The sequence below is a fragment of the Drosophila bipectinata genome, chromosome 2R (genome assembly GCF_030179905.1).
Source record: "Drosophila bipectinata strain 14024-0381.07 chromosome 2R, DbipHiC1v2, whole genome shotgun sequence".
Lineage (NCBI taxonomy): Eukaryota > Metazoa > Arthropoda > Insecta > Diptera > Drosophilidae > Drosophila > Drosophila bipectinata.
In genome coordinates, this window is record NC_091737.1 from 10,544,017 (window position 1) to 10,568,245 (window position 24,229).

Below are 24,229 nucleotides of genomic sequence, written 5' to 3' on the forward strand. Positions count from 1 at the left end.
AACGCCTATATCCTTTAAGTTTTTCTTGTTCTGCAAGAGGTATCAGAAAACCAATGTAAATATGTATGTATATATATACAAATATATGTATATCTGTAAAAAATTCGAGCGGCGACTTTTTTAAAGTTCCAAAATATATAAGGAAATTATTAAATTGACGACAATAATTTAATTAAATCTCACAATAACCCAAATTAATAACAAGTGCCTGAAAAATTGTAAACAAAAAAGGTAAACAATTCCATCAGCTGTTTTCGTGTCTTCACCCTCCCCTAAAAATCATTCCATCGTTAGAGTAGGCATGCACAAGCCTCTTGCAGAACAACAAAAACTTAAAAGCAATCGGCGTTTTAAGTGACTCCGACTGAAATATACTCTGAAATTTTCTCATTTCTCATTTTCTCATATTCATTTTTAATGATTCGTAAAAATATATATACAGTAATCATTTACTACTAACACTCAATCTTATTCCTAAATAAATTAAAAATGTATGCTGAAATAATAAAAAATATAATATAAAAAATAATATAATTTCTTTCGTCATTTCATCAAATAACGAATACCCGAATTTGGTTAGGGTAGCAAGCCTGAAAAGTAAGAAAAATCAAAATTTTGTGCGCTGGCTTCGAAACGAAATCGCACGCACACATACACCCGTGTATGTGAATGTGTGACACGCATACACACAAAGATCAACCGAAGCGCAGGCCAACCTTCTTCATCGCGCTCCGTTTAGAGACTGAGAAACAGAAAACATTTAATGCGAGAATGAGCGTAAGATGAACGAACGATGAGCGTAAAAGAGCGTAAGAAATCCGCTCTGGGGCCTGCTGGGGCCTGTCGCAAGAAATTTTCGCGTCCATTTTCGTTGTATGAAATGGGTTGTCTATATGCTGTATGGTTAGTGGTATTAGCAAGTGAGAGAGCAGCAGCGGGCGGAAGTTTATGCTCGCGACAAAAGTGAACAAACGCAAGTCACAGCACTGTGTACCGTAGCCACGCCCTCCTCGCCGGGGGAGGAGCGTGCGAGCGGGAGCGAGATGGGTAGATACAGAAAAAGGACAGCACCACCGTTATCCTATAATAGTCCAGCATCAAAAGTACCGCATACCTTTCACAGTGGGAGAAAGCGAGAGAGGAGCGTGTGCGAGCGATACGAGCAGTGGCGACAGGGTTGGCTCTTGACATTTGAACGGCGACATTTCGCATTTTCAAATACATACACAAATACACCCACACAGACGAGTCCCAGGACCACCCACCTCCCACCCTTCCTTCGCCACAACAAAAAAACATAGAGAAGGCGGTGGCGGACCTCATCAAGTGCAGTGCACTTTATTTAATCAATCAAAATTCATGGACTAGTCTTTTATACATCATTCGGGCACTACACTACGAAAAAAAGGAATTTTGCTAAAAGTTCTAGATCCTAGAATCCCTCTAGCTTGAGTCTGTCACATAATTATTAATAGAATTGAATTTAAATCTCAACAGGGGTCAGAGGTACAGACAACCCAAAAAAACAAGCAACAACTTTTGTTCTATCTCCCCCAGCGAAAAAATACTAACCTTGAGTTTTGAATTTATTTACATGCCTCATTATCTGAAAAGACAAAACCTGACATTGTACTTGAACATTACTTTATATATGTACTTGTATTAATTTAAAAGATTGTTTCAATATTTTATTTACCAAGAGGAGAAGTAGGCTGAAATTATAAAGCTTTGATTGGTATGGACTTTGCAAATCACTATTTAAATAACTCGTTCTATACAATTATCTATAGTCGCCGAGTATTTGTATCCTGTAGATGCCATATAACAAAAGTTTTGTGTTACCAAAGATAATAGCTATAGACTTTTTTGAAAAATGTCTATATCTCATACAAGCGATTAAATTCAATCCCACAGATATCTTAGGAGAGGGTAAGGGTATGTCAATTTCGGCCAATCTTAGATATTCTTTCTAGTTTTTTTATAAAATTTTTGAATAGAAAAACATTTTCTGTTCATTGTCGACACGTGCCCCCATAAAAGCACTAATAAATTAGGTACAAAAACTGATTATTCATATTCATTAATATTAACGAACTATTTTATATAAATTATATACATTTTTCATACATACACATGTAATAAATAAAAACAATTGCTCTTCTTCCTCTGTCTACGAAAAAATTATGTTGTTTTGGTTTTCTTATCAAAATTAGATTTTGGGGTTTTCAATAGGGTATTCGCGAGAGTATTAGAATTCTTTTTGAAATATTAGTTATTATCTCTAGCTGAACCTAGTCTTATTCTGAAACGTATCTATTCAGATAAATTTTGAATATGAATAATCTTGTATTTGCAAAGTCAGTAGGCGTCCAATCCCATTATTTACCAATATAATCCAAAAGATTAGTCGAACAGTCGGTGTCGAATAGTCGAAATATTGGCTATTGAGTTTTTTCGGTTATCGGCTATATAAGACGAAATTTTTGTACAGCAGCTTCAGTTTCAAAATTTTAGTCAAAATGAAGGTTCTGGTGAGTGATTTACTCAGAGTGGAAATAATTAAGCAAATATTAATATTCATGTTTTTAAGATTGTGCTGTTCGCTTTGGTGTGCGCTGCCTTAGCTATGCCTCAATATCCCGGAGGTCCAGGATCAGGATTTGGTCGTCCAGGGGGTCAAGTAGGATATGGAAACCAAGGAGGGTATGGTGGTCAAGGAGGATTTGGAGGTCCACAAGGGTATGGAGGTCAAGGAGGATATGGAGGTCCACAAGGATATGGAGGTCCCGGAGGTCCAGGATTTGGCGGTCCAGGATTTGGAGGTCCAGGAGAATTTGGAGGTCACCACGGTCACCATGAGCACCATGGACACCATCGTGGATACTAAACGGTCTATTTAAACTTAATTTTGTTTTGTTAAAAATTGGACAAATAAAATAAGGATTAAACACCATGTTCTATGCTAATTTTATGATTTATGATCTATGAATATTTATTATTTGCGATTGAATCAGTTTCATTCGCAAATAGAATTTCTGCTTTTTGGATTTTGAATGGATATTGTATACTAAATGGAATATTCGAGGACTTACCAAGGACTATTGTACTACCATATTCCCCATTATTTTGTTAATAAAAAGATTAAAAATACAAATAAAAATGGATTATACATCAATCCAATCAATTTCAAGTATATATTCATTTGTTATTTTAATTTCGGACATTAATCTCAGTATTTGAACAGTGTCTCAAACCTCAAGTCTTGATAAGAGCTATAAAATTATACATATATGCACATGTGCTTGTAAAATATCAAAACAAAATAGATTTTAAAGTCATAGAACATATTATCGGAAGAATTTATTTAATACCAAACTTCAATAACTACCCAAAAGGAAAACATTTTCAGCATATGTGACATTCTGATAGCCAAAAAAATTGTAATGAAATACTTAATACAAATGCAACCGAAATTGAGACATACATTTTTCCATTAAAGCCAAATCGACTGCGGTCCAGTGCTTGAATAAGAGTCTTAAAAACAATGGTTGATTATGGCACGCCCTGTTTAACCATTCATACTCAGGTAAAATAGATTCTACCCTCCTGGCGCGAAGGGTATTCCTCTGAATGTGGCATGTTTACTTTTCGAATTGAGCGCACAAAACGGAACCAATTTATCTGACACGGAAGTCAGGCCGGCTGTCTTGGTCAGAGATAATCCGAAGGTTGACGGTTGACTCGCAGAATCCAGGAACCAGGATCCTTCCGGTCGGTTTGGTAAATGCCCAATTCGGCGATTGAAGCTGTAGGGGATGGGGGAAATAATGAGAGACCCAGACACAGACATTGAGGAAGGCACAGTTACTATTTCTTTATATTTTTGAAGACTCAGTTTTAATCTAAATAGCAATCTATAGGTTTGTTCAATCGTTTGTTCGGTGTTTTCATTTATTTTGTTTGTTGTTGTATATGGGCTTTAATTTGAATATTTATTTACAATTTATTTAAGACTCGTTACCCTTGTTCAAGTCAAATATATAGTAACAGTTGCAATAAACAAGCTTTCAACTTATTGCTTACATGTCTCATCAATATAATTTACAAGAAAAACTTACTTAACACTAATCTCCGTTGATGTTTTGCTTTATATCTCTGTGCTTCACGCATAATTTATTTTACGCATATTTATTGGTTGCTTATATTGTTGATGCTTCGTTTATTCTGTATGTGTATCATTACTAGTGAGAATATTGGTTGGTTAATTGAGAGAATATATATAATCGTTATATATATCTAAATCTGACTTCTATATACCATTTTTAACACTTTTGTTAAGTTATGTACGTTCGTAGGTTACGAATTGGGCTTCTTTACTATGCGCTTGCGGTTTAATGTATCGGTTTTTCTCTCTGTTTTCTGTTTTTTTTCTTCGTATAAATAAAATAGAATATTTTGCTTTTGCTTCGCTTCGAATAATACATGCCATATACATACATATAAGAAAATGCTCAATTACGACTCTCATAACTTATGGTTCGACGTTAACCAAATCAGGCCCTCGGCTAGGCCATCGCCGGATGTGGCACATGACGGTTGTACATACCAATTGCGATCTCTTATTCTAGTTAAACCTAGTTTTTCCTGGACTTCATGGGGTTTCATTGCTGCAAAATGTTTTCGCATTAATATTTGAATACATTTTTTTTGTTACAAATGCCTTAAAGCACACTCACCATTAGGCAGATCCTGTTTATTAGCAAATATCAGAATGATGGCGTCACGCATCTCCCTATCGTTAATTATCCTATGCAGCTCCGTGCGCGCCTCATCCACTCGATCCCGGTCCGCACAGTCCACTACGAAAATAAGACCCTGTGTTCCCGTATAGTAGTGTCGCCAGAGCGGTCGAATCTTATCCTGTCCACCGACATCCCATACGTTGAACTTGACGTTCTTGTAGGTGACGGTTTCCACGTTAAAGCCCACAGTGGGTATCGTTGTAACTGATTGCCCTAGTTTCAGTTTGTACAGAATCGCTGTGAAAACAATTGAATTATTAGTTTTGTTTGATAATTAGCGGGCGGTCTAGGCTTGATAAAGTGATAAGACATGAATGTATTAAGCTGGATTATTTTTTGTTTTATGCCAAGTGGTGGTAGACCCTCAGGTGGTGTTTACTTTCAGCTTGAATTACTTTATCTGGCCTAGTTTTTGGGGATACTCACTTGTTTTGCCAGCTGCGTCCAGTCCGAGCATAAGAATTCGCATTTCTTTGTTGCCGAAAATTTTTGATAGTAGCTTTCCCATGGTGATGTGTCATCCATTAAACCTTAGCCAATCTGAAAGATGAGTAAAATGCGGTTTTTACAAACGTGTCATCCGAGTAAGAGGGGCGGAGGCGTCGCGGTGGGATGCGCGGCCTGACATGGCAGGGTCACTGAATTCTCAGATAATTTCTTTGTAACAACGCCAGATTCAGATTCAACAGTCGGCAGTTAATGTATCAATTTATGATATAAGCACGCCGCCAACTGAAGTCGCGCGTCAGTGATACACACGGCCAGTGGATATGGAAGATATGGTAGCAATGTATATTTATGCATACCCATATATGCAGGTCTATGTAGAATGCCGCAGCGGAAGCCAAGACCATTATTTTGCATAATAATTTCACTTACATTGTTCGTTAAATTCGAAGCGAAAAATTTATCAGCTCCGAAGAGCTCTCTCACACACACACACCCGCGCGCACAAACACTCACACACAAAGACACAACGTCAGATAGTACAAGTACAATTGGACAGATAAACACTTTAGTGTCGTAAATTAAGGCTGTGTTATCTCAATTGCAGAATTATCGGTGGCTGAATGGGAGGCGTTCTGCTTCTTTGGATGCCATTGCCATGGGATGGGAAGAAAGATCGTTATTCGGTGGAATTTCCTTGCTCTCTTGCTTGCCTAACACGTCACATACACACACAGGCACACCTATACACACCCAGATTCTCGACGACCGCTGGTACGCCCCGCTTCCTGCTGCCTGGACAATTTGATCCGGATCCGCGAGAAGCCAATATCCTTTAACATGTAGTGCCAATTGAGTGCATTTGCTGGCTCACAATGGCCAAAAACTAATCTAACAACAACAATTTTGCACTAATCTCTGTACTTATATATTTAGTTAGAGGTGGAAAAACAACAATTAGGGTTGTTGATAATATATCAGTATATCGATATTCCAAAAAAGTCCAGTAAAAATCGATACATTTTAATGGGAAGTGGCATTTTTAAATATTTTTTAAAGAATGAAAGAATGCAATTCCCAAAAAAATAAGAAGACTCCATAGATGTATAGAAGAAACGGTTTTAAAAAGCAATAAAATGTATTTTTTTCTTTACTTCTTTTAGGAGTCGGCCCGATAAATACGAACCGGTACGATAGACACAGCAAAGAAAAATTACCAAACGAAGAAGAAGAATAATACGGTTGATAAAATACCAGAAATATTTACAGACATCTGATAACCGTAACCCCCCCATAAAGTTTCTTTTAAGATTTTGCAAAATATCCAAGCAATATCCTATTTCGCGACGCTCTGCAGCAGTCGAAGCAATGGAGCAAAGCTAGTCGCCACAGACTGGGAAATCTAAAAACATGACTGGCATTTGTCCGAGGGAGGCGGTGCGGGTGAAAGTGAAGGTACGAAAAGCCAGACAACAAAGAAACAAAACGATTTCATTTTGCAATTTCAATCTATTTAGAAATGCGAGCCCACGCTACGGCCGGAGTGGAGGAAGTTCTCCGTGGACCCCCAAATCACAACGCTGGAGTAAGTGGGTCCCTGCTTATGCTTCGATGGTTATTTAACCGAGTTCTTTTTTTCAGGGTCCTTTACTCCCTGCTGGCCAAGGCCTTTGACGTCAAATCGGACTTCTCCATCAAGTACAAGGCCTTCGATCCGGCTGGCAACGAAATTTATCTGGCCGTGCGCTCCGACTGGGATCTGGATGCGGCCTTCCTGCGCATTCACAACATATCCATTCAGACCGCGTCGGAGCCCTGCCTGATGCTGCAGATTGATGTGAAGCCCTTTACGGTGGTAAGGGAATGCGACTCCGATGTGTCGCCGGGGCGATCCACAACTGGATCAGCCATCCCTGCGCCGCCGTCGTCAGCTGGAGCCGTTTCTCCTGCTATTCCCCGCGAGCTTATATCGCCACTTCAGTCTCTGGGAGTGTCCCAGAAATACGTGCAGCACATGCAGACAAAGATCGGCAGCTCCATCATAAACCAGATGGAGAAAACCTTCTCTATCGTCCAGAAGGCGTTCAATCTGTCTGATGAGCATATGGCCAACCTGCCGCCACGACCGCCAATGTGCGATGGAGAGTTTCGACTGTTCCTGGACGCCCTGGGCCAAATACAACGCAAGGAAGAGCTGCACAGGGTCATATTTCTGGGTGGCATCGATCCTAGTCTGCGACGTGTGGTGTGGAAGCACCTTCTGAATGTGTACCCGAGTGGAAACCACGGGCTGCCTTTGGATGGACACCAGCGCATGGAGTTTATGCGCCGGAAATCGGAACAGTATTGTCGCTTGAGGGACACCTGGAAGGCGGCTGTGAAAAGGGGAAGTGTGGCCGGTGAGCTGGCCTATGTGACCAGTATGGTGAAGAAGGACGTGTTGCGGACTGACCGCCTTCACCCGTTCTACGCCGGCAGCGACGACAATCAGAACATTGCAGCACTCTTCAACATCCTCACAACATACGCACTGAATCACCCAACCGTCTCCTACTGTCAGGGCATGTCGGACATCGCTTCGCCGCTTCTGGTCACCATGAACGACGAGGCGCAGGCCTACATCTGTTTTTGTGCGATTATGGCCCGTATGCGTGGCAACTTTATGCTGGACGGCATTTCGATGACCCAAAAGTTCGCCCATCTGACGGAGGCCCTGAGTTTCTACGATCCGGAGTTCTGGGAGTACCTAAAGTCCCAGCAGGCCGACGATCTGCTCTTTTGCTATCGGTGGCTGCTTCTGGAACTCAAGCGGGAGTTTCCCTTTGAAGATGCCCTTCGCATGCTCGAGGTTCAGTGGAGTTCTCTGCGATACGGAAGCGGTCCCGGGGAAAAGGAACTGCAACTCTTTGAGAAGGTGACCAGTTAATTTTTATAATTTATACAGTCCTTCTTTAAACCTCTTGTTCTTTTTAAGGAATTTGTCCCCATTGCGGATAACTCGGTACCCAACAGCGCCAGTACATTCTCAAGCTCACACAGTGCCACCCCGACCAGTCCGTCTTACCTGCTGACCAAGCCCCGCGAGAATCCATACACCAAAGTATGCGCTCTTCGCCGTCAGAGCTCCTCGGCCTCGCTAAGTTCACTCAGCTCCTCCTTGGGCACCACTGGCCATGCCCTGGACAATACCAAGAGGCTGAACCATAGCCTTGATGACAATATGTCGCGTCATGCGTCGGCCGCCGCGCGACGACAGCGTCGAACCTCTTCAAAAGTCCACCAGAGCCTGGACGAAGCCAAAATGTTGGCTCTGATCGAGGGGGCTCTGGAAAGTGGTCCAAACGCCAAGTCGGCGCAGGACGTGTCTGCTGGCGAGGACACCGAAGACGACGATGTGTTCGATAGGAAGGAATCGCCGAGCTTCCTGGAAACGAATCCATTCAAAGATGATGCCCATAAAACTCCAGAAGCTGTGTGTAAAGAAGCACCGCCTTCATCTCCAGGACGAGCCTTTCTGTGCAGTACGTCCTCCTCCAATCTGGACGAAGACGCCAATGAAATAAAGTCCAAGCTTCAGCATAAGAACATTCTGGCCATGAGCAACATCATCGCCAAGCAACTGGCCACAAACGCCAGCCAAGTTAGCGAGAGCGTGAAGCGAGTGAGTAGCTCCAGTGGGGGCCACTTCAAGGATCTCAAGGAAAAGCTGGCAGCCACCAGTCGGATCGGTCTCTCGTTCGACGGAGAAGCAGAAGACGACGGAGGTGATCGCAAAATGCCGCCCAAGCTTGTGAAAAACTTCAATGAATTCCTTAACTTTGCGACTATCAACAAGAACCGCATATCCGATCGATTTGCCACCCAGCAGCCGACTGCTCCGGTAAACCAGTCTAGCAAGCCAGTCGTGCAGCTGACCAAGGGCGGGCTGGGCAGCTCGCTGGACGAGTCGGATTCTTCGTCGGTGCCGGAGACCAGTTGGAGTGCTTCCACAGCGGCCACGGCCATTCAACAGGCACAGGAGCAGGAGCTTAGCAGCTATAATCTGCAGCTGGACCTGGAGAACACGGAGCCGGATCAGGATCAAGATCAGGACGGCGACCAGGAGTACTACCCCATGACGACGGCCATAACGCGGGAGCTGCGGCTTGAGGCGGAGAACCTGGACCGTCAGGTGTTCGGCCTGCCCTTCACGGAAAACGAAAAGCGAGACGACTTTGAGTACGAGAAGCTGGACAAGGATGCACTTGACCTGGTAGAGGACCTGAAGGAGAACGAAATCATTCCGTGTCCCGATGCCAGCGAGCTGCACATGAGACGCCGTCAGCGGCTGGCGGCGAAGAGCAATAGCGTCCAACAGAGCGAGTCTCATGCCTTCAATCCCTTCATCGACGAGAGCCAGCTCCTGATGGATGGCCACACTCCGCTCGGCATGCGAAGCAGCAGTAGCCTGCCGGAGGTTATACTGCCCATTTCCACGGAGCCCAGCCTGGTTGAGGTGACTCCGCTGGTGGAGATCGCCACAAATGCCGACGATGAGAGTGCCTACACAAGATCCCCTCAGCGTCTGGCCTCTCAAAACGGAGTTGGCGGAGTGAACGCCACGGCGGCGGCTCTGCCTCCGCCCTCGGAGTTCGGCGGTGGTAATGCCTTCCTCATGTTTCTCTGCCTCACTCTGCTGCTCCAGCACAGGAACACAATCATAAAGGGGGCAATGGACTACAACGAGATAGCGATGCACTTTGACAAGATGGTCCGCAAGCATGACGTGACCCGGGTACTCAACCAAGCTAGGCGGATGTACATCGAGTACCTCAAGGCGCAGAGTAGCCCGCTGCGTCAGCGTTCACCAAACGGAACGGGATCCACGGGAGTCAATGCCAATTCATCGATGCCTACGTGAATGCCCTGCTGAAGCCCTCCGGAGAGCCCATTTCATTTCACTTGACAACCTAAAGAGCTTGGTTAGATTTCCATAGATAAGAATTTATGAATTTAGAGATGTATTATCCTTACTCTTGCTCAAGGGGGCTGGCAAAGGCGCAGAACCATAGGGAAGTTGTTGACAAACCAAAGTCTATTTGTATTCCAAACTTTTAGTTAAGAGTTTATTTATATTTTATGTACTTAATGAGCACTCGGGGCAGGAGCCGAGCGATCAAACTGAATTGATATATTGCTTTATTTAACTCTAGTCTGCTTAAGCATTCCATGCCCTTGTAAAGATTCAATTTTAGGCTTCTCAGCGCAGTTACTGATTCATTTATGACCTTACATTAAAGAAAACCTATAACCACGATCCACGACCAATGTATTATCTATAAACGGTCGATCGAACTTCTTCTAAATCCTTTTAACCTCTCAAAAAACAAAGAACTTTTGTAAATTAAGGTGGAAACCAAACGCAAGTTACGAAAACTTAAATAATCGATAAATAAACTAATTCGAAAGCATTACAAAATAATGCATACAATTTATTGGAATCCCAACGTGGATTTCAAATAAAAAAAAATACAAAACTTACGAAACAGATGCAAAATTTACGACAAATGGAACAAATATTCAGAAATTATACTTTTTCTTGAGGCGCTCGCGAATAATTAGACCCTTGATCAGCTTTTTCCAATTGCCGTAGACGCGATCCTCGTACTTGGCCTGCTCCTTGCGCGCCTGCTCCTGCTGATCCTCCTCCCAGGCGGCGGTGACCACCTCGCGGAACTCCTCGCAGACCACAAAGCCATCGTACATGGGATGGCAGGCGCCCTGGTGGAAGTCGAAGCCAACCACCGCGTTGGCACAGTCGATGTTGAGCTTCTTGCAAACCCGCATAAGGCCAGGAACTAAAAGAAGCGAGAGTTAAAAACCAATCATGAAAGTATCCCAGAGAGTTATCCTTACGTCTCAGGTGAACTGTCTTCTTGGGCAGCATGCACGCCTTGAAGAGTTCAACATTTCCATAGGCGTTGCGTGGCACAATGCCATTCTCCGCCGTGGGCGGCTCGTAGTCCTGCGTTTGCCAGTAGCCGAAGATCTCAAGGGGCTGGTCCTTGATAACGGTCCGTGTCAGCTTGTCCCATTTTGGACGCGCCTTGACCACTTTGTAGGGCTGTTCTCCCAGCTTGACGACTCGAGCGCTCTTTAGCCAAATTTCTCTGGAATGCAGGAGGTGCACACAGTCGCGCGAGTAGACGGGTTCGCCCCGAATGAAGCCCAAGGTGGGAGCATCTGGCGGGTAGAGGCCTTGGAACTTGAGTAGATGCCTCGGAAGAACATACAGCGGATGGTCCTTGAACTCGGCTATGGACTTGGGCAGGGGCTTGTCGGAGTGAATGCGCCGCAGCTGCTCATCCTCGCGGATATCCCGCTTTGTGCGACGTCCCAGATACGGGGCAATGGTTTCATCCAGCCAAGCCTTCTCCACGCGAGCTTTGCGCACAGTGGTGCTCCAACTGGAACAATACCGGGCAGTCACGTCCTTGAGGCTTTGATCGTCCTGGAAGGCGAACACATAGGCCAGTCCTGCCGTGGCGTTTTTCTGGGGTTAGGATTAGAGAGATTAGATAATTGAATGGAACTGGAAAAGACCTACTTACTCGTATGGTATCGACACAATGTAGCTTGCCCTTGAACAGGTCAATGCAGATCCACTGCTCCTCCACTTCAGACCACACCTCCACCCACATGTCGGAGGCATCCGGCTTCCGTTTCGGCTTCAAGCCGCCCTCGTCGTCCGTGGAAAGAACTCGCCGATCCTTGCGCAGATTCTGTACTGACTTGGGCAGCACTGGCGCCTTTTTCACGGGCTTCGAAGGCTCAAATACTTCGTCGGAGTCCTGCGACTTCTGAAGCTTCTCCAGCTTCGGTCGCTTCTTGGGCACTGGCACATCCTCGGCCCCATCGAGCTGGGGAATAGTTAGATTGGTGGACTTTGGCTGTCGACTCCTCAAGTGTCGTGCCGGTGCAGCTTTGGTCAGGAAAGTGGGCGAAATCCGAACTTTGGAATCCGGACTTTTGGAGTTCTTGGGCGGCACTGAAGTTGCAGATGGATCTGGAACACCCAGAAAAGCCGGAGAAATGCGTACCTTGGGTGACTTGCTTCGTGAACGGGTTACCAGCTCTTCCTCCATTGCAGGTTGGGTATTTTCCGCATCCTTACTGTTACCATTCTGCCTCCTGGCCTTGGGCAGGACCAACTCAGGCACCACAGGGGATCCCACTGGGGAGAACATGCTTCCCTTTTTCTCATCGACCTCGATTTTGGGTTTCGTTTGTGCTCTTCGAGTTCGTCCCGCCACAGGTGAGAAGGGATCCCCAGGAGCCACTTTGGACCTCTTGCCCTCTGTTGCTTCGGCGATTTTTTGAGTTGTGACCCTTTTCAGCAGAGACAAGTTTGGTTTGGTTTCCTTTTGGGAACTGATGGAGGCTGCCTTGGAGGTGCTTGGTTTCTCTTCGAAGGAGGTGTCCGAATTTCGGGATTTCTCCAGTTTGGTAATCTCTTTGCTGGCCAGTTTAGAGGACAGACTGGTTTTTGAAATGTCCTCCTTTTTAACTGTCTTGGGTTTGGAAACCTCCTTCTTTTGGGCAACCTCTTCCTGTTTGGGCTGTTTTGAGCTTGATGTGGACTTGCTAGTTTCCTTTTTTTCCGGCCCTTTGCTGGAAGAGGATCCCGATTTGTTCGCGTCTTTCCTACTTGAAGAAGTTGATCTGTTTTTGTCAGAAGATCCCGATTTATTGGCCTCCTTCTTCAGTGGTTTTTCACTGCTCTTCTTAGCAACCTCTTTGGGTTTCTCAGCTTGCGATTTACCTTTGGAAGGTTTGTTCTTTTTGGGCTTTAAATCCTCATCCTCCTCTTCCTCCTCATCGGTATCCACGGTCTGGCTTTTGTTTTTCTCGTCTGGCTTAAGCTTGATAGGAATCAGATCACTGGCCGATGGTCGTAGAGGCATTGGCTGGAGATTCACTATCAGTCGGCAGTGCATGCCCATTCCCCGCGCAAGGATAATGAATATGAAGATCATATCCTGCTTGCAGCGGGCTTCCTTGCGCTTGATCTGCTCCAGCAAAGCCTCTATGATCTGCTTCTTGCCGGAGACTGATTGCTCGGAATACAACTGGGGGTTGAGAAGCTTGATGGCCGTTTTGAACCAGGTGACGAACGACTGCAGATACTTCAGCTCAACGCCTCGTTCTGTAGGATAGGCGTTCTTGCTGGGCAGGAGTTTCAGGGCCGCCTGCATCAGTGCATCCGATTCGCCCAGAAGACGGTTGTACCTTAGGCTCCTGGCAATCTGGCACATGAGACTAATTTTGTGCAGCAGCAGCTGGCGATCCTTGATGTCCCGATTGAGGCGCCGCTTCAGGGCCATCTCCAGCTCGTGCTGGGTCTTCTGCTCCTTGGTGGGTCGCGTCTGAAGGCCGACATGGATCTCCAGGTCGCCGGAGATGTTGGGAGTACCACCATCGTCGTCGCTCTCAAGCTCGGCATCTGCAAAGGGAACCGGAAGAGAGATGATATGAGGCTTTTTGATAAAAAATTAAGAATAAATTAAATAAAAATGTAATTGAAATGCAGGAGGGTTGAGGGGCAGGGAAGACTGATACCCACAAACACAGAGACCACGAGTTCTTTCAACATTTTGCATTTATTTTATTTATATCATTTAAAGTGCATTTTAAATTTCAATTAATTATTGAATTAATTACAATTAACATTCACTAAATTGCGCTAAAATTATGAGATTCATTTCGTTTATTATTGCATTGTTTACTCGAGTATATCGTTTATTAATTTCATTTAGACGTATTCTGCATGCAGATGTTGGGTTTTTTAATCGTTAATCGTGAATACAATTTCGCTAAAGTAAATTCGTTAAACTTCAGTTCTAATTATCGTTAGCTACTTGTTAATTTCTTCTGTGAAACACTTGCAATTGCCATAAAGTAAGTACACAAATAGTTGCCTAGACCATTCGACTAGCTCATAAAATTATTATATTTTCTTTTGATTTTTCTTTAAAATTCTCATCTTTGGTTTCTTTCGCATGGAAAACTAATAACTGAAAACTCGCAAAACAATATAAATAAATGCATTTTCTGTGTGTCGTTTCAAGTAATCGGTTTCTGTTTGATATTTTATGCGGTGTGGGGTGTGTGTGCGGAGACATTTAAACCACGACTAGAATTCGAAAAACATGTTGCTTATACTTTCATTTTGATTTGGGCTTTTCTTCCATTTAAAACACACACTAAGATCGAGCTTAAGCTAGTGCAAAAACATTTAGAAATCTTTAGTTGGATTGATTCTTTGGTTGTAAGAAGCATTTATCGTGGATCCTCCTGCTGTCTGTCTCTGATGCTTTGCTGGATAACAAATTTCGATGCCGGCGATGTCTCTTAAGCTAGGGCATGCAATCAACGGACTCAACATAGCCTGGTTAGCAGGTATAAATAGGTTAGTAAGCCAAGTGTGTGGATGAAGCGTTGTCAGCAAGAGCCACTTCGTACGCTAGCTCCTCAGTCTAATCGACTAACAATATGTTACAGTAAATAGGTATATCGTAGATACATGGCCAGTGTTTCTCTCGGCTTCATGGATACAGATGCGGTCTAAGCAATGGCCTTGCTAAGTACAATAGTATTTCTTTTAGACTACATATTTCTACAGTCTCTCCCTTATACTTTTTAAAATTATCAACAATAACCAATTAGCCTAATTGGTAGATTTAAAAACTTATCCATACCCATCTGGTGACATTGTTTAGACCGCATCTGTACAGAAAAGTAATCTCTATATCTCTTCAACGCCGTCAAATAAACTTAGTACAAACAAAACTACACAGTCTCATACAGAGCAATTTGGAAGCTTATTTTGTTTTTGATCAGATACCAGAGATCCCAGCGCCACAACCAACTTTTGTAAGCATGCTCCACTGCCTCCTCTATCTCCTTCTGCCTCCGCGACGACAAACTACTTGCATTTCCGCCTACCTGCCACTTCCTCAAAATCGGAGTCATCCGTGTCCCCGGCATTCGCGACCACTGTGGAAACGGGACGCGTCTTGGTGTGACGCTTAATCCGTGTCGACTTGGTCTTGCTCAGCCGCGACGGTCCATCCATGGGTGGCGGCTCTACCGACCCCATTCCTGCTCCGGCGCCCCTCCGTTTATTCCCTTCAGGCTCCTCCTGCTCCTCATAGTTCTGGTTCTCGCCCAATGCAAGCAGTGCGTTTACGTCCATGGTGGCGGTCTGGCTCTTGGGTGGAGTGGCCGTGACATTTCGCTTGGCGAGCGCATCCCGTGTGCGCTCCAAGCTGTTCGCGTTCTCGAGGAGACCCCGGAAATCAAACGCGTTGCTGGCCTTGTCCTCCATACTGCTGTCGTTGTTGTCCTCCGATCCGGAACCCGAGTCCGAGAGATTCGTGATGCCGGCGTTGCAGTCGAACTGCGGCACCGGAGACTTCTCTTTTGACTTTTCTTGCTGGCCGGCAAAGAAGGTTGACTGCAGATCCAGGTCAGCCGGATTAACCAAGTAATCCTCCACGCTGGACTCGCTGCTGGAATCAGCCGCATCGTGGTGCTGATCCCGAGCTCCGCTTTCATTGGGCGTTCTGGCGTTTTTTGAACCCGAAGCCGACGGTGAGTTTTGCTGCTGAGATGGCGATGTGGCAAACGTCTTTGGCGGCGGTCGGTACTTGTTGTATAGCTTGGACCGTAACGATTGCCCACTGGGCTTACGCTTCTTCACCGACGACCCCTTTATGCCGCTCGGCTGCTTCTGATCCCTGACGGAAGATGAGTTTAGTAAAGCCTTGGTGAGTATCCACATTGATACTTACCTCTTTTTGGATGCTCCTGCTGAGGAGCGACCACTGGAACCGGCAGCTCCAGCCGCCCCCGCAAGCTGCAGCTCATCAAAGTCGCTGTCATCGTCATCCGACGATTCTCCGCCGCGTGCATCCTTGGTTGGCTTCCACTCGTCCTCGCTGGCCGAGAAGCCCTCGGACACGGACTCCTCCTCCTCGTCGGACATCTTGGCTCCTTTTGCGGACCTCCTTTTTACATTTATGTATTGACGATGCGTGCCACTTACAGTTATTGATTTTTACTGCGCAGTTTTAGGACACCAAAATGGCTCTGTTTCGTTGACAAAACGATGATTTTAATAGCTTGTTTTCCCCCGACGCTTGTGGCCTATCTGTTGGCAAGAATTTGGTTCCAATTTACACTTTGCTTGGGTTCGGTGGTTGATTTTAAATCAATTGCGAAATTCACATTTTCGCGGCTGTAGGAGTCATATATATATAAATATATATTCCATCAGTGTTGCCAGATGGTGATTTCGGCATTTCCATAAAATCTATCGGGTAGACTAATACCAGGAAAACTATCGGCAATCAATAAAACTTTATCCGTTTTGATAATTATGCTTTTTAATTGGCATTTTTTTTTAAATCAAAATAACTGTTTAAATAAAATAAATTGTTTACTACTTTGTCAAAAATTTAATTTTCTGTTATTGTTGTGGTCCAATTCCGCCGTTTCACTTTTCATAAAAGTTAACCAACACTGGTTTGGCGACCATCTGTGAAAGGTTTGTTTACAAATATCATTGAAATTGGAAGCGAAATGAATTCCTCGGGAGAACTTCATCCAAATTGGTTGGCCCTGACCACACTTCCCCTCCAGTTAAAGCGGTTTGTACGTGCCGGCGAGCCGGATTGTGTCCAAGAGTCGTCAAAAGTTCGGAAACCGGAAATCGAAGGCATAACTGGAGCGGATGCCCGAAATTTCTACAAGGAGGTACTGGACACCCCGGCCACAAGTCAATTAGCCTGCCCTACTAAACGAAAAGACCCTAAAAGAGTTCCAAGGAAACGCCAAGAACCTTTCAACAGAGGTCAACTCTTCCGCCTGGCCACCAATAACAATGTGGAGGAGCTATCCCAAATGGCCATGTCTGCTGAGGAGGTCAACACACGCGATGCGTTTGGCTGGACTGCACTAATGATGGCCGCCTGCGAAGGAGCTGCGGATGTTGTAGCGTTTCTGCTTCAAAAAGGTGCGGATGTCGATCTCCAGGATAAATCTGGAAACACTGCTCTCAAACTGGCACAGAAAAAGGGCCATTTCCAGACTGTTCAACTGCTGGAAGCTGCTTGCATTCCCGAAGGGCTATCCGAGGAAGAGGAGGAATTACCTGAGGCCATCAGACCATTCTACTGTGATATTTGTAAATTGGACCTCAAGGAGACTCCTTGGCCTGTTCACCAAACCTCCACCGTGCACCAGTTTAACCTTAAGTCACTTCCTCCGCACAAACTGCACAAATTCAACATTTCAGCGAAAAACAAAGGCCTCCAGCTCATGGTAAAACAGGGCTGGGACCAGGAGCATGGCTTGGGGCCCAGTCAAAAGGGTCGTCTCTATCCGGTGAAGACAGTGCTGCGCAAGCAAAGAACTGGCCTGGGAATCGAGCAGGCACCAGCGCGTGTTACCCATTTTGGAGCTTTCGACTTGAATGCTGTACGAAGAAGGGATCCAATAAGGGAGCAGAGAAGAACTCGCAGCGATATGCAGCGGGAGAAGGTGCGGGAATGGAAACGAGAGCGACATCTAAGAAGAGAATTGAGCTAGTCCTAAATATTGGGATTTAAAAGTTTATAACCCTATTCAGATAAAATTTTGTTTGTAATGTATACTATCTTAGTTAAAATATTGTAAATATATTAAGATTTCAAAAGAATAGAAAATATTCAGTTATGCCCCCACTTTTCGATCTTTTGCCGTGGACGGCCTTGCAGTTTCCCCTTTCTAGAGTAACCTACTTGGAAATGCGGCGGGATATGGGCTACGGACAGTTGTGCTACCAACATACGGTTCTTAGCCGGAGTGTGAGTTTGGTTTCGGCAATGCTGTTGCATGTGTGCCCGTTCTCCGGCTCACTCTCACTCTCTCTCCCTGACATCCTGACCCTGAGGCCGCGAGTTGACACGGTTTCCGCTTTGCGCCTGCGTCCTGCGACTTCTCCGCTGCGTGCCGTCCGGTATATAAGGAACTTCTCCGAAATCCTTCGCTTCAGTCGGGTTCGGACGACAGTACCGTTAGCTTCTCTCCAGTCTGAAACTTAGTATTTCCGGTTAGTGGGCCGCAGCAGAACGAAGTGTCATAAAAACAATTTCGCTGTGCGTGTTTTAAAGTTTTACTCTCTACGCGGCAATTAAACGAAAAGTGAAAAAAGGAGTGGAGCGACAGAAGAGGGAGTGTGGGCCGTTCGAAGGTCGCCAGTCGTTTTCCAGTTAGGTAAACGCGAGTAAATTATTAATGCAGCGAGTTGTTTGCGGGTGAAAATGTTCGGTTTCGGTCAGTTGGTCAGAGCCATTGAAAAACACTTTCAAAAGAACCGCCGAATGGTGTGAATGTGGCAACACTGGCTTCGATCAGTGCGAACAACTGGTGGTCGTGGGTTCCCGCTCTGCGAGAGGCTTAAACGGCTTAAAACAAAAGAACTTACGACACATTATTGTGACGGAAGTGTTTGCGGATGAAAATTCATTGCTTTTGTGTAATTTTGTCAGTGCCATTGAAATACACTTTAAAAGAACCGCCAAACGGTGGGAGTGTGGCAGCACTGGCCCGATCAGCAGGAACAGCTGTTGATCGAGAGGGCTGCTCTGCCAAAGATTTACACTGCGAACAACAAAACAACCAAAACAACAAACGTGTTCGGTTCGCTTGGCTCCAAAAAAGATTTAAATAAATTAACAAAAATGCCGACGTCGTGCTATTAACTGTGTGTCGTGTGCCAGTGCCGTTTTTTGTGTATCGTTTTGTTTGCCAAAAATAAATAAATAAAATAAACTAAACTAAATGAAACATCGTGTGCCTGAACGCGTCGCAAATTACGCAAAGCCACCAGAATCATTAAAAATATTATATTTCGCATGTAATTAAACTAACTACTCGCCATGTGACAGCGACGTGTATTGATAACAGTTACAAAATTCCATAAATTAATAAATGCGATCTGCTGCTCTGTGTCTTTTTCACTTTATGGTCTATTTTTGTAGGATTTATTTTTGTGATTTGTTTGGTTTTGCATTGAACGCGTACATTTTATTTTCCTCTCTACGCGATTGCTCTCAATATACAATTCCATCTCGCTCGGATCTGTAGTCTTTAGCTGTAGCCCAGTGCCGCCCACAACGCCCACGCCGCCGCCCAACCCCCCCTGTTCCAACTTCGATCAGGGCACTCTCCGTGAACTTGTGCTTTAGTTGGGATTTTCATTGCATTTCGATGTTATTAAAGCAAAACGATTCTATTATTTAGACAACTCAATGCTATAGCAAGTGGGGTGGTAGTGGGGTGGATGGAGGTGGAGGTGGGATTAGAATATTTTTATTATCTGAACGATTCCCTGGAATGTGGCGGAGCTGTTCTGGCTTGCGAAACAAAAGCACATCTATGAACTCGACCGGTCCCTTCTTAGTCATTGTTTGTATTTACTAGTGGATTTTCAACAATTTAGATCTGAGTAAAAATGCCTAAGTTATAGACAATTTAGGAATAATTCCTAAGAGTTACAAGTTCATGTCAGATCCGAAAGATAACATCAGATATAGAAAAGATATTCACCTGTACTTCTAGAAGGCCAAGTCAAAGCAATTTACTTTAGTGCTCGAATTGAAACAAATCTCGTAAATCTTTAAAATCGTAAAGCAAACAAATGCACAAGAACCAGAGACTCAGAGATCGCAAAGAGCCAAAATGAAAATGCTAAATGTTTATTATTGTAAAATAAACCCAGTGAGGCGGAGGCCCGAAAAGCGGGCAAAAAAATATCTCAAATGAGATAAATAAAATGCCAAAAACTTCCGGGTCATTGCTTGAGAGCAGCCGGAATGGTAATGGCAATGGAAAAGTCGAGTTTCTGCTGCTGCTGGGGCACCTCTCTCCGGTATCCTCTTCTAAGGGCACTTCAATTACCATTTTCCTTTGTGCTGTTTTGCAAACTAAAACCAAAATATGTACGAGAGTTGCTGAAATAAATTGCAATCAAACGATGCTAGAACAAACACACACACAAATATTAAATGATTTTAAAAATTCTTAATTGCTAAACATCTGAAATGGTTGGCTGGCTGGCTGACTGGCTCCCGACCCTTTCAGATTGTTTATCCCAGACCACAGAACAGCCAGAGCACAGTTTTTCAGGAGACCGACATAATAACCATTAAAGCAATTACAACAATTATAAACAACAATATCGAAATGAGCAATACGAAACGCATGAACTTGAGAAACAAATAAAAGCATTCGTGATCCAATATTCCGCCATATCCAGGTATTAATAGTGTCTAAAATAAAGGCGGCCATCAAATAACAAGAACAACACAAGAACCATCTGTGGATTCCACCGTCATTCAGCATCGCATATACGGAGAATCAAGTATTACTCGGCCAGCTCTTCCGCGTGGCCCCATTTTCTCCTCCGAGTGCTATCCGAGTGTTTGCCCAGGTAAGTCAACTGCTAGATAAATGCAAATTAATTCGCAGGACTCACGGTAGAGCATTTTTCTCGCTGCCTATCAGTGTGTGTGTGTGTAATTGGCAGGACTATAGTATGCCCAACATAAATCTCTTACCTGCTGGAATTTTCTAATATCGCGAAAGTGTTGCATACCAAACGCTGCTTGAAATGAGCAATTTGCCAAAAAAGTTTTCGCATAAATTGTTGCTCTTCCAAGAGCCCCCCTTTGAGGGACGCCCGTGTCTGGGTGCTCAGGGCCAAAAAAAATTAACAGAAATTAGGCCTGAAGTTTGTTGGCAAGCTCGCAAATGTGTTGTGGCTTCCAGGGATAAAGAGCTTTGGCCTAAAGCAACAGCAGTAATTAACATTAATAAGGCTGAGGCTAGTGTGCCGGGTTCGTGCCGACTTTTCCGAGGAAGACTGACGGCTAACGGCTAACGGCTGAGTGACGGCCCCCACCATTACTCACTTGCCAAGACATTCCCATATACTGGGTGTACTGGGTTGTATGAATGTGATTTAGTGGGACGCCTTAGGACGCCCGGTCGCCCCCAACTTGGCAGACAACTGTTTTTTCAAGGCCACACATTTTGAAATATGTGCATAAATTAGAAATAATGTGCGTGCGACTTGTTTACACGCCTGTCCCGACCCGAGCCCGATATAGAGTGAAAGTTCCATATTAACAAGCACGCAAACTTTTCCCGGGCCAAAAGGACGACTTTAACCCCGAAAAGTGTCCTGTTGTGGCCAGTGTCAACATTTCAATAGCCTCTTAATTGCCTCGTGAAGGGCTTGACATTCCGCCGAGTGGCTACAACAAAAAGATTGATACATTAATTAAGCCCTCGGCCGACCCCCTCTGGTCCAGGTTTGCTGCATTGTTTTCATTGTATTCTCGCTCCTTAATTGGCTTTCCAGGACCCGAAAAGGTCACCGAAGTTTGATTAAATTTCTTAAAAGCTGAGAGCTGAAAAAAAGTTAATTGAATCCTGATTACGGGTTAAGCCAGCCCATCCAGCCCATCCAGCTCTTCACGCATCCACGGACAACTAGCTGGGAGAATGCGGAAATCCCTGGTCGTTTCTCGACGTTTTATTAACGTGCGATTGACTCTCGAGACTAAATGTGGCAAGAATGTCAGTCGAAAGTGGAGGCATTCGATTGAGCGTGTAAAAGTGGCTCCGCCAAGGCGACACACTAAACTCAGACACTTGGAAAAAAACTACAAGAGTCCCATACTATATTTACTTCCTTGGGCTCACCATATTTTTTCCATAAGATTTTAACAGAGATTTTTCTGAAATCATATTTGATGTGCGTAACGTCATGACTGACTGGGTGACTGACTGACACAAAAAAGAAGATGCAGGACCCTGTTGCTGTTGTTTTTCTCCGTGCTCCACACTTTGGTCCTTGGGTTCAAGCCCCAAGGCAAAAACCGAAACTTGCGGCAACAGCAACAAAATCCATTGAAGCGAGAAATCGACTTAATGCATTAGACTCCAGAGCCAGAGTCAAAGCCAAAGCGAAAGCCAAAGAGTGGAGGAAATGTCAGTTCGGTAATGCCACAACAGGAGAACACGGCTCGAAAGACACGTAGAGCAAACATTTGTGGCTTATGAGTGCGTGGGCGTATGGCATAAACTTTAGATACACATAGGTGTACAGCATCAGACCGATATAAAATTGAAAATTATGATAAGCTGTGCTGGCAACATTGTGTCGCGAGGCGCCGGGGGAAAATGCATGTTGTCTGTCAAGACAAAGACTGCAAAATGGCTGCGAAATCCGGCCCGGTTCGGCTCGGCTGGAAAATGGATCCCGCCCATTCGCACGCCCACAGCCACTCACTCGCATATTCATATCGCTTCATTGCTATGCAAGTTGATAAACTTGAGAATCCGACAACGACAACGGCTAGAACGGCAATAACAACGTCAACAAGTCGCAATAAAACACAAGCAAACAAAGCTCCCAGCCAGACAGAGTCCACAACACACCAGATACACTATACAGATGCAAAAGATACTTCTTCAGATACAGATACAGATACAGTTACGCCTCTCAGGGAGCGACGGGGCAAACAAAAATTTTCAAGGTTCCAACTTCAACTTGGGATGAGTTTCCTCCTGATTAAGATAAATACACTGAGATCTGTAGTTTTGGGGGAATTGCGTCACAAAGAGAGTGAATCTATTATTAATATTATATTATGATGAGATATATATCACGTGCACGCGAAAGCATTATCTGCTCCAGAGTAGCCCGAAGGTAAACAAATAAATCCACGTTTGTTTATCAATAGAGCCACTTGCTCGATTAATTCGCTCAACAAATTAAAATCTTTAACGAGTCATTTGTTTAAGGATTAAAAGCGGATCAGGTGGGTGTGGAATAAATCAATTTCATTGACATTCCCCGGCATTGACAGTAATAATATGTACGTTTTTACGCCAAAAGGTTCTTGACTTCTGATGGCAATGAAAATATATTTTATTTTTCTTTGCAATCTCCGGCCTCCGCAATAGATAAGGTCTCTGCCAGTGTGATAAAAAGCCACTAATCTTCCCCGAAAATACACACGTATCCAGTTGTGCAATAAAATCAAGAGCGAAAGTTTTATTCTTCGAATTAAATGGAGGAAGCAGGAGGAATGCTTAATAAAAAACGCCTGCAGACAGATATTAAGTGGCGGGAAATATATTCTATTGGCCAAAGCAGATGCACTTTATTTTCGGTTCGGGCCACTGGCAGTACTGCAGTGATGAAGGGATGTCTGGATGTCGGGTCTGGAGCACGTGTCCCTCACATTTTCGGGCAAAAAGTTCATATTTGGGTTAGATCCCACAGCTGACCATTCGACCATAAAATATAGATTACCTCGTTTGGCTTTTATGCGGGCCACACACTACATGTAGTATGTATACGAAACCGCATCGAAAAATCTGTTAGCCAAATCCAAATATTGATGGCCAATCGAATGAATCTGATGTTAATGACACTCGATTTGGCGAGGGCCGGCATTCTGCAGGCCACTTATTGGCCTTTTTTTATTGGCCAAGTCATTGCGAATTAGACCAGTATTTGTGGCTTTCGGTCACCGAATGCGAAAACAATAAACATTGTTATCCAAATCCAAATAGATTCGAAAGCTAATATGCAAATATTCGCATAATTCATGTGATTATCTGCCGAAAAATAATGCTATCCTGCAGCGCACTCGCTTATTGATTTTGTTTTTCCAAAGTTTGTAGAAAGCGCATATATGTATATATTTTTATAATCGTATGGGTGTATTATATAAAGTAGTCGCATCGTGGCATCCTGTCGAAAGTCATAATGCGCACGTTTTTATAACTTTATCAGAGAAGAATATTTAATACAGATGTGCTGGGCAAAAAAAAAATAAATTTGTCGCATGTCATAAACAGGGAATTTGGACGTTCTTTTC

The 24,229-nt window shown here is 44.2% G+C and overlaps 5 protein-coding genes across 7 annotated transcripts in view; 3 read left to right on the top strand and 2 right to left on the bottom strand.

The window, feature by feature from the left end:
* Positions 1–4,497: 4,497 nt before the first annotated feature.
* Positions 4,498–6,204, bottom strand: Arf6 (ADP-ribosylation factor 6). 2 transcript variants are annotated; one of them, XM_017252656.3, is made up of 4 exons: positions 6,003–6,204; positions 5,229–5,342; positions 4,737–5,039; positions 4,498–4,667 (listed from the first exon to the last, which is right to left on the bottom strand). In XM_017252656.3, exons 2-4 carry the CDS (start codon positions 5,308–5,310, stop codon positions 4,525–4,527), a joined length of 528 nt encoding a protein of 175 aa, XP_017108145.1. In that variant the 5' UTR covers positions 5,311–5,342; positions 6,003–6,204; the 3' UTR covers positions 4,498–4,524. The 2 variants fall into 2 exon arrangements, with proteins under 2 accessions (XP_017108145.1, XP_017108146.1); XM_017252657.3 differs by lacking the exon at positions 6,003–6,204 and adding an exon at positions 5,682–5,701.
* Positions 6,205–6,448: 244 nt separating this feature from the next.
* On the top strand, positions 6,449–10,707 carry LOC108133010 (uncharacterized). The gene is made up of 4 exons (XM_017252655.3): positions 6,449–6,704; positions 6,767–6,834; positions 6,891–8,163; positions 8,224–10,707. Exons 1-4 carry the CDS (start codon positions 6,660–6,662, stop codon positions 10,147–10,149), a joined length of 3,312 nt encoding a protein of 1,103 aa, XP_017108144.2. The 5' UTR covers positions 6,449–6,659; the 3' UTR covers positions 10,150–10,707.
* Positions 10,700–16,569, bottom strand: Xpc (DNA repair protein complementing XP-C cells homolog). The gene is made up of 5 exons (XM_017252654.3): positions 16,082–16,569; positions 15,234–16,027; positions 11,840–13,731; positions 11,145–11,781; positions 10,700–11,086 (listed from the first exon to the last, which is right to left on the bottom strand). Exons 1-5 carry the CDS (start codon positions 16,273–16,275, stop codon positions 10,809–10,811), a joined length of 3,795 nt encoding a protein of 1,264 aa, XP_017108143.2. The 5' UTR covers positions 16,276–16,569; the 3' UTR covers positions 10,700–10,808.
* Positions 16,570–16,695: 126 nt separating this feature from the next.
* LOC108132894 (G patch domain and ankyrin repeat-containing protein 1 homolog) lies at positions 16,696–17,954 on the top strand. Its single transcript, XM_017252466.3, has one exon. The coding sequence runs from the start codon at positions 16,872–16,874 to the stop codon at positions 17,877–17,879; it is 1,008 nt and encodes a 335-aa protein (XP_017107955.2). The 5' UTR covers positions 16,696–16,871; the 3' UTR covers positions 17,880–17,954.
* Positions 17,955–18,937: 983 nt separating this feature from the next.
* Positions 18,938–24,229, top strand: part of Trpm (transient receptor potential cation channel, subfamily M) — a 47,900-nt gene continuing 42,608 nt past the window's right edge. The window contains exons 1-2 of one of the 2 annotated variants that reach the window (XM_017252819.3): positions 18,938–19,188; positions 20,415–20,763. The gene's annotated coding sequence lies outside the window, so the exon portion shown is untranslated. The remainder of the gene's footprint in view (positions 19,189–20,414; positions 20,764–24,229) is intronic. The other variant, XM_070278582.1, reaches the window with a different exon arrangement.